The sequence below is a fragment of the Thalia democratica genome, chromosome 3 (genome assembly GCF_965202585.1).
Source record: "Thalia democratica chromosome 3, ktThaDemo2.hap1.1, whole genome shotgun sequence".
Taxonomy (NCBI): domain Eukaryota; kingdom Metazoa; phylum Chordata; class Thaliacea; order Salpida; family Salpidae; genus Thalia; species Thalia democratica.
In genome coordinates, this window is record NC_139167.1 from 81,317,582 (window position 1) to 81,332,831 (window position 15,250).

At 26.9% G+C, this 15,250-nt stretch overlaps 1 protein-coding gene across 1 annotated transcript; it reads right to left on the bottom strand.

Annotated features, from left to right (window-relative positions):
- Positions 1 to 6,845: 6,845 nt before the first annotated feature.
- LOC145832611 (kelch-like protein 26) lies at positions 6,846 to 9,574 on the bottom strand. Its single transcript, XM_082939914.1, has 2 exons — positions 9,439 to 9,574; positions 6,846 to 8,248 (listed from the first exon to the last, which is right to left on the bottom strand). The coding sequence occupies exons 1-2, from the start codon at positions 9,572 to 9,574 to the stop codon at positions 6,846 to 6,848; spliced, it is 1,539 nt and encodes a 512-aa protein (XP_082796040.1).
- Between the last annotated feature and the right edge of the window lie 5,676 nt (positions 9,575 to 15,250).

Here is a 15,250-nt window from a genome sequence, read left to right on the forward strand (position 1 = left end):
ATGTTTACACAGCAAGTCGTATAGTAAGGCAAACAAAAGATTCTCTTGTGTATTGTGTGTGACTTGTTCGCCCACTAATAAGTTATAATAATACATTATTAGAATCTTACAACCATTTGAAGCAATTAGCTTTTCTTAATTAAACGAGTAAATGCTTTGTTTTTGATAAAACTTGTTTTAAATAGTGGTAAAACTGTTGTTTGTGTATTTAATGATAAGTTGTTAGGCACTTTTTTGTAAAACTGACTACTACTAATTATTTGGTGTTTTTTTGTAACGTTTATTTACAAAAAAATTTCTGTGTATATATATATATATATATATATGTAAAAAATTTCAATGTTTGTTTTATATTTAGCACATCTGGTTTACTGTATTATAATTATACAATAAACAATAAACCAGTGTTTATTGTATAATTCCAGAAGTTTTTATTACATAATAATGGTCAAAAATCTTACTTTGCAACAATAAGTGCCAAACTAAAGAAAAACAATTTTACACTTATTATTCAATACATTATAAAGAGATAACAACAACAATGATAATAAGTAATAAATTGAACAAAAAAAATTTATTAAGGACTAAACTATCATATTTAACACTAATTTTTTGCAAAATAAAAATGCTACTCTAGCTTAATTAAAAAAGGTACAACTTTTTTTTAAAAACCTGCTTTATGTAATTTAAATATATAGTGATAGTGCAAAGTCATACCTCTGTTGTACTTGCATGGCAGCTTTGAAAAGCTACATTAAGAGATAAAACTATTCCTCTTAAACATAAAGGTGTTTAATTCAACACAAAGGCATTGAATTTAACAAAACTGACTGACTTGAAGAAAAACCTACTTTGATATCTTTAACTAACATATCTGTTTATAAGTTGCTTCTTCTCTATTTCTATTAACCAACTACTAACCAAGCTAGGTAGCTGGTTGTTTAAACAACAGCAAGCCACTAAACACACACCTTTAATTTCAGGCAAAAAAGCGGCAGCTCCTCTTTTTACTAACTACTTTACAAACTGAGCTAATTAGAAAAATAAAAGTATATTTAAAAACAATTAAGTAAAAAACTTGAAAATAATTTACGGATAACAAATAACTCAAGAGCTGCTTTTTAAATTTCAAGTTGAAATTTCGCGAAGAGCGCAAGTAGCTGAATACATTGCGAATAACTTGTTAACTGTTTAAGTGCATTGGCACGAATAACTAATAAATTTTCTCTCGTTCGACCACTCGACTGCTCTTTCGCTCCCGAGGCGGCGTTGCTGCGCTTTGCTGCCAACACGCGGTGAAAAATATTTTGTTTTAAAAATATGCTTGAACTGTTAACGGTTGTTCACTGCTTTTAACGCATTTCTAAACAACATTTTTTTTGTAAGTATAAACAAAATTAACAGATAATTTTTTTGTAATTGCGACGTAGACAAAACATAAAGTTATTTTGAACTAATATATGGTTTGCTTAGTTTTAAATTTGGGTATTAGATTAAAACATTTTGTTAGATTAAGTTAAACGTACTAAAACCATCAATTTACTTACTGTTGTTACTTTTTTTATTTTACTTTTCAAAAGATTACTTTTTTTTTTCAGAGTCGACAGTTTGTACTTTTTTTTTTGGAAGATAATTGTTTTAAGGTTTATTGAATCAAGTTCCTGAATAAAAGTTTTTTTTTGTAAACTCTGTGTTTTAAACACCAGTAAAAATAACTAGTTTTTGTCAAAGTATTTAAATATATAATATTTTTCATATTAAAAAAAATTATTTTAAGTAGAAAAATATTACTTGATGATGTTCAAGCTTGTTTTATGATTTAATAAAGCTCATAACTGCTGGAACATATACATAAAACGATAGTCGATAGTTAAAAAAAATACTTTAAAGCAAAAATATTATAAAATATATTAAATTTAATCGACAAGCAAAACGTTTAAATATAGATGCAGAAAGTATATGAAATCATAGAAGTGTAAAAGAATATCTTAAGAGGTTTTTCAAAGCTAAATTACAAATAATCTTGAAAAAATATCATCTTCACTAGTTTAATGATTAGTTAAATAGAAATTAATTTTTTATCTTTTATTTTTGTTTCTTAAATAAGCGTTTGTTTGTTTTTTTTTTTTTTTTTGAAAAACTGTCGTTGTTATAAAAGTGTAATACAGTTTTAACGATTATTTTTGAAAGATAAGATAGATTTTTTCAACGGAAAATAATTTTATTAAACGGAAATCTTGTTAAGTATAGCTAAATCGTTGTACATTTACAGGTTGAAAAAAAAGTTGCTTCTAAATATATATCTTAAAACATACTGCAACATCTTTAAAAATAGAAAATATGTTTCAGATTTGTTAAGTTAAAATTGAAATATCTACATAACAAACTAACGTATAAAAATGAATCAAAACTAAAAAAAGCCTGAACTGAAATAGAATAGTTTTAGTTCTCTGTTCGTGCTATTTAAACAGTATAAAAGTAGAATAAAACATTTTTGTTATTTAAAATGCTGCTTAAAACTTACAGTCGTGTAAGCTTAAGTTATCTAAGTTCTTGATCTACAGTAAACTTTACGAACTTAAGCTATTTGGAAAGCGTTTGTAGTAGTGTTTGTAAAGTAAATAGTTATAAGGTGTGTTGATAAAACGTACAGCTATTAATTAATACTATCTGTTAAAAGTAAAGTTTACTAGTTTACGCTGTTTGGTAAAATACATTGCTAGTTATTTTGAAAAACGTGTATTACAAAACCTTAATCTAAACTTTGTAAAATTATATTTTATTGATAGCCTTTACGCGAAACATAAAGTTTTAGTCAAGTTTAGCTAAGTTAATTGTATTAGTTGTAAAAATAAAGAGAAATTTGTAAATTATAAATCAAAATATCAAGTATATCACATTTGAAACTAGACTAATGTATGATCAAAACTTTTTATTAACTTGGGTTTGTCTCACGGTATATTTAATTCCTGTCTTGATTCTTTTAGACTTTTATCTTTTTTAAATTTTTTTTTTAATGTATTGCAATTAAAGATAAGCTTTAACGATAAGTTATAAAGTATTAACAAAGCAGCAATACATTTTATATCTGATTAGAATAAACTTACTACATTTATTAAACAAAAAATGATTACCTTTTTATTATCAATAAATAGAACCTTAATAGGTATCTGATTCAAAATATCCCGTAAAATTTTTTTATTGCAAAATATTAAAAATAAAACTTTATTTTTAAGTTCAACAATAAAAAACTTTGAAAAAATTGTTTAAGCTTTAACCATGTCAGTTAAACCAAGTTTCGCCACGCTAGTTTTCTCATCATTTAAGTCATAGTACAACCGAGTATCAAATAATTCCTACTAAAAACTTCTCAATATTAAATTTGTTGTCGCTAAAAATTTTAAGTGGAATTTTTTTTTATCTCTTTACTTATATTCCAGATAAGTTGCTTTTTCAGTTAAAAGGTCGAATGAACTCAAACTAACAAATGAACTCAAACTCGTTCATTTTAATCTTTAGTTTTAAATATAAAAACATTGCTTTTATTCTTAATATAAATAATGTAAGAGCTGGCATGATTTCAAAACTTGTAAAAATTGTTTTAAGTTTAAAGCCAAAAAAGTTACTTGTGGTTTTTAAGTAGCAAATTAACAAACTTAACTATGAAAATGTTTTTTAAATAAAATAGTAACTTTAAATTGTGTTAGCAGTATTAAAGTTGTAGAACACTGTTTAAAACAGATTTAAATGAAAAAAAAAATAATATTGTAAATGAACAATTTAACTTGTTTTCAAAACTTTAAAACTAACAATTTGTAATAATAAATGCGTCTAAAATATAATCACGAGGTGGCAAACTTGAACTGCCGAGTTATTGTTGAACTTTTTATCATCAGCAGTGCTAGCTGAAATTTCTCTTTTTTATATCTTGCCTTATCATCACCAGTCATATAGAGGAGAGAGTAAAAACGTGGTTTGGTAGCTTTACTACGAACGAACGTTTTGAGCGGTTTGCTACGCTTCATAGCTCGTTGCTTGCTAAAACGCTTGCTAACACCACGTAGCGGATAACAAAAATAAAGCTTAGGTACTCTAAAAGTATTATTTTTCAACTAGGCTTTTTTATCTAGGCTTTTTTAAAGAAATTATGTTGTATTCAAAAAAACAATTTCAACTTAAACTTATAAATTTATAAATAGAAAGATTTAGTTCAATAATAGTTTTAATTGAATTTGTTTGAACATCTTATCAAATAAGTAAATTTAGACACTACTATATGTTTCTAAAGAGAAGAACTATCTTTTAGTATAGTGTTATAAGAATAGTCAAATATGCTCAAAGAAAAGCGATTTTTTTTCCTAAAAGTTACATAAGTATATACGATTGCTAGAATAAGGTATGAAGCATTTTTATTAAAAATAATTAGAAAATTTTAAACTTTAATATTTAAAGAAAAAATAGGTTTACAAATAAATACTATATATTTGCTGTTTTACTAACAAACAAATAGTAAAAAAAACGTCTTAACAAAAACATTTTAAGTAAAAAATATACAAAATTTTTGAAGTACTTATAAAAAAAAACAGGTCCAATAAAAGCAAAAGTTGCGGAAATTACGCTCGTCAAAAGTAAACCGTACTTCTATTTTCAAACAGTAATATTGTTTATATATCAACGGCTAAAAGTTTACTTTATTCAATTTTTGGTAATTTCAATGTAATTTATACAAAGAATTTTCAATTCCTATTTTGCCAGTTTTACACAAAATAAAGTCTAAAATAACTTTACATCAAACTAAACTGAATAAATTTTTTTTTTAATTAATTATGTTTCATGTAACCTGTTTCTATTTTAACGATGTATAGTTATTGTTACCAGTAATCAAGATCAATGACAATGGTATTTAAAATGTGAAAAAAATTGGTATGCCATTGCTTAAATGTTGCGTAAAGTGTATGATTGGACACGGAACTCAATAGTCGAACTGGTAAGTCGTCAGGTTTGTTCGTCTGGGACAACCAAACGTCAAGCGTTTGGAACGAAACAAGGAAGGGGGAAGAAAATAAACACCTAAAATGCCTCCGTCGTGTCTTCAGAGTCGGATGACGAGAAAAGTTCAGATACGAGGAGGGTTTAGACGTTCTCACCACCGTGCACTCTACTCTCAGCTGGCGCAGGAGTAGGCTGGTGAAGAGCGAATCACATTTGGTGCATATCAAGTCGGTCGTTGTTAAACCACGGTAAACCACTGCGTGTTAATGACGTCATACAGCGCGACCTGAAGTTCTGAGTGTCAGCACTGATGAGTTAGAAGAGCAAATAACCATGAAAAGTGGTTGTATTCTATATAAACAGAAGAAATAAAGATAGGTAAAAACAACACTTTAAGATACGGAAGTAGAAGATGAAATGAGTATCTAAATTAACTTATTTTTGTTAGTTTTTTATTATTACACTTTTTTTGTGGTATCAATAAGTTTGTAAACTTTGTTTTTGTTTCGATTACATAATTAGTTGCTTTAAAACGTAATATGCACAGTCGATTTAGGACGATAGCTGGCCTATAACTATCATATAATTTCTTTATTTAATTTCAAATTTTAAATAAAAAAGATAGCTGCATTTAAACTATCGGATCGGGTGTAAATTGATTTCAATTTTTGGTGTATTGATCGGTTGAGAACTAATTATATAAATAATGTTTTGTAATAGAACCTGCTAGGTTAAAAAAGAAATTGTATTAGTTTAAAGAAGTATAAATAAACTGAGAAATAACTTCTATGAAAACTAAACAGATAGTAAGCTGATGTGGATATGTGACCTGTTTACCGTTGCAGAAAAACTTGTTTACCATTCAAGCTACGATTGCAGCTGTAACAAAAAATTATAGTGACGTAACAGCTCAAACACAATTACTCATAGTTATTATGCTGGTACAAATTTGAGATTTTAAAGTTTGAACGTTGGTAACGGAACATTATCCGCAGAACAAACACCTCCGGAGCTGTGATTGAATCTTCAAGCAACGACTAAACTTGCCAACTATAAGCATTAGCAACTACTGAGCATAAAACAAGAGCATAAGAACGTATTAGTTATATATGTAGGAAATATAAGGTATTTTTGTTTTCTGTATTTGATGTAACATTTTTATAAATAAAAATCTAGTTAACACAGAAAATAATTATGACAAAAAATGTATTTAAGGTGAAACTAATTAATATTCGTATTGTTATTCTAATAATCGAAAGATTGTTTTAAACAAATAACGTTTTTATTCAAGTTCTATCACTTTAAATGAGTATGAATATTATATAAGATCTATGCAAAATGAAAACTTTTATTTGTGGGTTTGTAACTGTAAGTTTTAGTCAAAATATTTAGCTATTTTACTAGTATCTGATATTATTTTCTATCTATATTTTACTTAGTAGAATAAGATAACCAGAAAAATTATTAAACTAAAAGAAACTTAAGTTTATTGAAAAATACTTCAATAACAAAAAAAAAGTAATATACGTTGTAATTAAATAAGAAACATTAACTTTTTTTTGTTTAAAATTTAATAAACTGGTACAATTATCAATAATAAATAAACTGTGGTGTTTAATTTTTTTTTCTAAACATCTTGAAAATTATTTAACAACCTACCTAAGTTAAAAAACACAGCAAGTTTAATAATAATACCATACTATAGTAGAACTTATATTAAGAATGAAAAGTTTTCACTAATACCGAAACATAAAAATTTTGCAAAGTGTGAAGATCAAACTGATAAAGTTTTTTTTAAACACATGAGATGACACACTACGCCAATCTTTCCTCAAGAACTTATAACTTGGCCTTTATACTTTAACGCAGGAATAGAACAAGTATGGTGGCTTCTCATAATCTTTGTATGACCATTCGTCATTTTGAACGTCATATTGTACAACAAATTGTACGAATTTCCTAAAAAACAGGATTTTTCTGCCCACTAAAATGGCGTCTTTGCTAAAAAATAATTGATTTCTAATAGAGCGGGCGTAATGACCTTTAGGATGAGGTCTTACAAGAGCAAATCGGTTGCAATGTGAGTCAAACACTTCAACGGCATCTTCATCGGCACCCAAAAGTAAAAACAATTTGTTCCGGACAACAGCTGACTTGTGTTTCATTCTTCTTTTAATCATGTTGGGCATGCTTGCCCATGAACCGTCAATAGGATCGTATGCCTCAACAGTGTTCAACAACGGCCCATTGTTGGACCCACCCGTAACGACAATTTTTCCTTCAAAGACAGCACACGACGCGTGGCGCCTTTCTTGGCGCATTCCAGCCACTTCTTTCCACGTTTTGCTTGTCGTGTCAAACTCAACACAGAAGTCAGTTTCAACTTTTGAGGAATCGAACCCTCCTATACAGTAGACTTTGTTTAAAAACGAACATGCACAAAAACCTATACGATCGTCATACATTTGAGCTATAACATTCCAAGCATTGGTAGCAGTTGAATATCTTTCCACAGACATCACTGGGTTTGAGTTATAATCAACGCCACCGAAAACGTAAACTTCGCCTTTTACACAAACAGTGCTAGCAAACATTCTTCCATGATTTAATGAAGGCAAAGTTTTTACGTCGGAAAGATTATCAGCATCGATGGTAAAAACATTTCTGACTGCACGATTTCTGTGTTCACCACCGACAATCATTATTTTAAAATTGCCTTTACTGCAGTACCTGCTTGTGGTTCTTTCCCGGCAATCCTCGCCGTTCGTTCCAAGGGCTTTGATAATTTCGCGGCACCTGCCGTCCATGCCCATCGGCGTTGCTTCGCTCAGTACGTGGTTCAGCGCAGGTGCCGACAGTAGCGAGAGGCGCACCCTGGTCAAAAGGTCTTTGGCATGCTCGCCGCGTTCAGCGGGATCGTGACGCAACCAGCCGTTTGCCGCGTTGACCGTCTCAAGTTCCGAGTCCGCGCACAGCTTGGAGCTCGCTAGTATTTTCTTGACAGCCAGCGGTTGCAGCTCTAAAAAGTCAGGAGAGTCAGCAACGGTTTGGAAATGCCGCTCGATGCAACGCAGAGATGTCTCAGACAACTTGGGGATGTTGAAGTAGTGTGAGAAGGAGTATAACATAGTAGCATTCTCGACTTGAATACACTTTTCTAATTGATCGCAACTTTCGTTTTCTTCATCTTCATCCAAGAAAATTTTGCTTGTTTTTATGGACACTGCAGATTTTTCAACGTCAGACTTGATATTTTCTGTGAATATGCATTTTTAAATAGTTCATTAAGACTTACGAAACGACTTAAGATAGAAGACATTTCAAATTATGATTTTTGATAATAATAAAGTACACATACATTTAGAAATGCAAGGTAGAAATACTTTTTACGAATACTTATAGTTAAAGTACGTTTCTACTATATATAAAAGTAATTTTATCAAATTTTAGCATTTTAGACATGTTTTAACACTATTATAAACTGCTTTTTTTGAAACAAGTAAATTAAGCCAATATTATATTTGTTAAACTTAAATCAGATAAACTGCTATTATCAAAAATTAAAAGAATTTATCTTTCATTATCATTTATAGAAGTTGAAAATGTAGTGAACGATAAAGCTCATTTTTTTTAATTGTAACCATATTATGTTTTACATAGGTTTAGGTTAAAAATGTTTTTAGTTTAAAAAATATAAAAACACAACTTTTGTCAAAACTGTTTCTAGTGTAAATAAAATACGACTTGTAAACAAAATCTGTTTTTTGAACATAAATCTCCACGTCGTTTAACAAGTACTTTTTTTTACTATCATATAATGAAAATCAATAGTTTTAATGTTTATTTTTAAATTATTGCTCTGCTGATGTTTGCAAATATAATTTTATAATAGATTAGCATGTGTTAGTTATTTCGTTACATATTTTTTTATTGCCTCTCCTCTTAAACTTGTTTTTGCTTTGATGCTCGGGTCCATAACGTTGCGTAATAAAAATTAAGAAAATGCTAAAAATTGTTTAACATTAATTACAGTTTGATAATACTAGTTAATAAATTGTTTAGAATATAAATTGTTATGTATACTTGTAGCGACGCGTGGTATTTTTGTTAGGGGAAACTCACAAGTTTTTCTAAAAACCCCTTAGTTTAACATGTTTGAAACCTAACTTAGTAGAACAAAACTACTGTAATAACAACATATCGTTTGTGAAAAAAACTTAAATTAAAAAATAATAGTTTTAACAGATTTATAGCAAAATAGTAGAAACTTTTTTACAATACTTAATAATAATTTTATTTAAAGTCGAGCCTCTGCTCCAATGTTTCACGCGACGCCACTGACATACAAACATATATAAATTTTATGACACTGAAATACATATAAACAAACATATATTATAATATAAAAATATAAAAACATATATTAATGTTATAACTATATCATACCTGTTTTCAGAACATCAACGCGTTTTTTAGTGTTTTCTTTGCACAGATTGCAAAAATGATTATCTTTTTCCGTTTTGTGATAACCACTTAGGTTTCCAAGTTTTGAAGAAATTTGCATTTGGTTTAGAGTATTCATAGTTATTTTATAAACCTGTAATTATTATGATTAAATTTTTTAAAGACTCAGGTTTAACTGAATTAATTTATTATATTTATTATACAAATTTATTGTTTTTTTTTTCAAAAAATAATTTAAAAATTGCAAAAGAGATCAATATAAAATAAATACTAGTTTAAATATTAGACAATACTTTATAAAACAATTAAGTACCAAAGTTTTTTGTATTAAGTTTCAAAAGCATTTAAAAATTATTTTATAAAATACAATAAAAATAAATTATAAAATATATAAAAAAAATGATTATTTAGAATTGTTTTGAACATCGCTATAGTCATTATTTACTTCTTGCTTTACAAATATCAGTGTACTTCCAATCGATGCTAACTAACGAGCATGAACTAAGCTTGAGAGCGTTTTTTAGGAATTTTGTAAAATATCCAAACTTAAAACCCAATTATGTCCTTATCTTAATAGCTAATTAGTTTTTTTTTAAGAACGGTCCTTGAGACTTGTATAGTTATGTTTTATGATATTGTGATATCTTTTTCTAGTTTATTATTGCTTTTAAAAGATATGACCCATACAAGATTTACCTAAACTCTTAGCACTTTCAGCAAGAAATCCCTTAAACAGCGTTGCTAATAATTTAGGTAAAACTTGTATAGGTAATATATTTTAAAAGCAATAATAAACTGGGAAAAATATATCACAATATCAAAAAACATAACTATACAAGTCTGTTAAAAATAAAAATTACTAAAAAAATTTATTATTTTTGCGTAAAAGGTTGTATATCTGAAAAACGAAAATCGTGCAAAAATGGAAATTTTCTGAAAAGTTTATGGCTTAAGTATAAAAAAAGTTGAAAAAAAAATATTTTTTTTTTAATATATAACATCATTAAACTCATTTTAATAAGTATGTATATAAAAAAAAAATTGAAAAAAATAATTGTTTTGTAAGAAAAGGTTTTACAAGCTAAATATAGATTTATGATATAAAAAAGAAAATTGAAAATTTTTTTTTTATATTATAACATCATTAAACTCGTTTTGTTTAAGAAAAAAAATTAAAAAAATAATGATTTTTGAAGAAAAAGTTCTACAAATAAAAAACTAGAAAAAATACAAAAATTTTAAAGGGACCCTATTCAAAAGTCAAACCCCAATTCAATGGATTTATTTTTTAATTAAAGACAAAGGACCGTGCTTTAGAATAAAAAAAGTTTTTAATTAGCTATTAAGATAAGGACATAATTTGGTCTTAAGTTTGGACATTTTTACAAAATTCCTAAAAAAATCTTATAAGCTAAGTTCACGCTCCTTGCTAACTATTTTGTTAAATAAATACAGTAACCTCTCGCTTATTTACGCACTTTGTGTCCTCAGAAAAAGTGCGTAAAGATATGAGAGATCGTAAAGATACGAGAGGTACCAAATATACTTACTCTAATGACTGTTTTTCGATATTGCTTCTAGTTAAAGCAGACAGGAGACTTTTCCACTTTTAATAATTTGTTTTTCTTTATTTATAAATATTAAAACAAAATATAAAACTATACATCTATTAAAAAAAAGGATTTAAATTTATATAAAGTTTAAATACCTGTACAAAAATTTTAATAATTTTAATTATAAGTAGACTTTATTTTAATCTTTATTTATATGTGACTTTTTTGATACTTAACATTTATATTCTATTGTATTTAGCAAATTCAATTTATAATTAAGCATTTGTTTACAATTAAGATGGTGTGATGTCTATATTAAAACCTGTTTCTATAGTCTTTTAAAATAATATGCATTTCCGTGCTGTAATAGGTTTCTTCTTTTGAACAAAAATATATAAGATATAAGAAATATTTTTAATAAAAATTGTTTATGTTACAACAACCTTTTTTAATTTGACCTTTGACAACATAAGGATAAACTTAAATTTAATCTCTTATTGTTAACAAAACTTCTGATATACTGAGGTATAACTAAAGGTTTATCTACTAGTCAAGGAACATAAGTTAACAAAGTCTAAAGATATAGAGAGGTGAGTTAGCATTTAAAAACACATTTTAAATTAAAAATATACAATAAACTTAATTTGAGCAATACTAAAAAAAAATTAATAAAATATTTTTTTGAGTTTTAAGAATTCTAAAATGCGTAACTAAACGAGAGTGCGTAACGCCACAAGTGCGTAAAGATGCGAGAGGTTACTGTAATCTGTATTAATAGGTAAATTTAAAAGCATGCAACATTAAAACCTTGAATGGTTTAGTTTACTGATTTGAGTAAGTAAAAAAAAATCATCAAAAAAAAAATAACTTTAAATGGTAAATTTCTCGGCTAATAATACATGAAATCTGTTTACTTAAATAATATCTTCCTTGAAAGAAAAATAAAAGTATATTTCCCATTTTAAAACCTTATGTTAGTAGGGTTTATTGAACAAATGGTTAAAATAGATTAAATAAAATCAAACTAAATTGAGCATTTATATATTAGGAAATCGACTTAATACAAAATCAGGCACTTGCTTAGTTTTACCCAAGAATAGATAGTTAGACTGTGATTCTAAAAAAATAATTAAAACCCTGTGCAAAAATTGATAAAGCATTTGTATAAATGTAGTTAAATTGAAGAATAACATTTGTATATATATAAATATCAAAATATAAAAATAGACTTTTTTAGTTAAAACAAACAATTATATGAATAACAAGTGTATAAACTTTAAACACCATAAAAAAGATAACTACTTTAATATTCAAAACTTGAAGCATATAGATAAAACAAATTAAAAGTTTAAAAATATTTTGTGTTCTAAACTAGTGTACAACCACACTCAAAACCAAATTTAAAATTTTAACTAAATACTGATATTAAACAATAGTTAGACATGAATGAACATATTGTATTAAAGAACAATTGCAAACACTGAAAAAAAATATAAAAAAACATCACACTTTAGAGAATACCTTTTATGTGGTCTAAACTTTTACACAAGATTTAATCTACCAGAAATTAATTTTACAAATGTATAAAATAAGTTTTAACTACTTAGAATGTAAATAAAAAGTACATATAAAAAGCAATATAACTTAAAAAATACATTATATAACACAAGAAACAATAGAAATGAATTTTCTTGAATAACATGTTAACTGCAGCAGGCTGTGGCTAGAATTCCTTCCTGCTCTAACTGTTGTTAATATATATGGCTGTAATATATTAATGTAAACTTGCATCAGTAAACTCATGACTGCTCTTTATTTTCTCCTTATATAAACTTATATCAGTTAACACGTAATCTTGCAAGCTTTCTCATAAGCGCTTAGATGAACATACAAGTTAACTCAAAACTTTCTCAAAACTTAAGTAGTTATGAAATGCAGTTTGATATCAGGTTACACTTTCTCTTCTTCATCTTTTAAAAGACAATGTTCACTTTACTTCTCCTTTGCCTTTTTGTTTGAAGATAAACCCTCCCTTCATAATCAAGATAAAGTAAATTAATTAATTATACCAAAATTTTAACTGGTTTAAAACTATTAATGTTGTTTATTTAAGAAAATGTTTTTAAAAAAATTTAAAAAAATACTAAACAATTTTTAACAAATGGTATTTTAGTTTTTAAAATTTGTGTTTTAATAATCACTGTTTTTTATTTTGTTTACTAAAACTATGAAAATGCACTTAAATATCAAAAAAAAACTTAATCATTACAACCTACAATAAAGATTGCAGCATTTGGAAACAGATAAACTATAAAAACTCAAAAATAATCACTCAAATGTCATGCCTGTACAAAACCCTATGATACAGTTTTTTAATTTTTTTAGAATTTTACTTGTTTTTTTTTTGCATTATTTAAAAATAAATGTTGTCTTTTTCTATTGTGGTTTTAAGAGCCTTACATGAAGTTTAATATGACTCACTGTTCCTTAAAATTGATCACTAACTTTTTATTTATGACTTATTCATACTAATACTTTGTCAGTTTTACTGTGACTTGGTGGACCAAATTTTTATAGTTCTACTTTTACTTTGTGGACTTAGAATTTGTCAGTTCTATTTTGACTTTTTGAACTAAATTTTGATAGATCTTTTTTGACTTGTGGAATATACTTTGTCAGACTTACTTTGACTTTTTGGACTAAATTTTCTCAGTTCTATTTTGACTTTGTAGACTAAAATTTTTGTCATATCTTCTTTTACATATAAGACTAAATTTTGTCAGTTCTACTTTGACTTTTTTGACTAAACTTTGTCAGATCTATTGTGACTTTGTGGACTAAAACTGGGACTATACCCTTTGTGACTTTGACTTATTGTCACTGATCTTTTGTTATTTAAGGACTTAAATTGTGTCATTGTATTTTTGGTGGATTGCTTTGACTTTAACATTGTCACCAACTCTCTGTGATTTATCAGCACTTAAATAACGTCAATAATGTTTGTGGCTGACTTTGATTTCAGCATTCTCACCAACTTTCTGTGACTTATTGAAACTTAAATTTTGTTTAATACCCTTATTACATCTTACCTAAACCCCGTATATTTCTTTGTTTAGTATTACCCCTATTGTCTATTGGTTTTCCAAAACCCCAATTCATTCTGGTAAGGTTAAAAACTCAAAGGCTTTTGAATGGGTAGATAGTAAATGTAAGTATTGCTTCTTAACAGTTAAATGCAAGCTTTATTGTACAGTTTTTCTTAACCTACATTTAAATAAAATACACTATATAATAAAAATGACAAAAATATAATAATGTGAGATAAAAACTACCTTCAAAAAAAAGATAGTTTAATAGTAAAATTCTTAAAGGTAAAATGCTGTCTTGGTTTTATTTAACTGTTACCTAAAATAATAGTTATTCTTTCCCGAGGACCACATGTAGGGTTCTAATGTAGTGTACAACCACACTAAAAACCATAGTAAGTTTTAACTAAATGTACTAAATATTGTTATTAATTAATTTTTAGGGCTACTCTATGTAAAACTAGGCATGACATTATGAACTAATTGTACTAAAAAACAATTGCAAACACTAAGAAATATATAAAAAACATCACACTTTAGAGAATACTTTTGATGTGGTCAAAACTTTTACACACCATTTAATCTAACAGAATTTTTTTTAATTTATAAAATAAGGTTTAACTACTTAAAACATAAATAAAAAATACTTTCAAAAAGTGTCATTACCAAAAAAGTACTTAACATAACACAAGAAAACAATATTAGGTTCTCAACTTGAACAACATGTTAACTGCAGCAAGCTGTGGCTAGAATGTCTTCCTGCTCCAACTGTTGTTAATAAATATGGCTGTAATATTTTAATGTAAACTTGCATCAGTAAACTCATGACTGCTCTTTATTTTCTCCTTATATAAACTTACATCAGTTAACACGTAATCTTGCAAGCTTTCTCATAAACGTTTAGATGAACAAACAATTTAACTTAAAACTTTCTCAAAACTTAAATAGTTATCAAATGCACATTGATATCAGGTCACACTTCCTCTTCTTTTTATTTTGAAAGACAATGTTCACTTTACTTCTCCTTTGCCTTTTTGTTTGAAGGTAAAGCCTCCCTTCATAATTAAAAAAAAAAAAAAAGAATACATATATTAAAATTTCAAATGCTTTAAAACTAAAAATATTTTTTATCAAAGAAAATTTAAATAAATAATA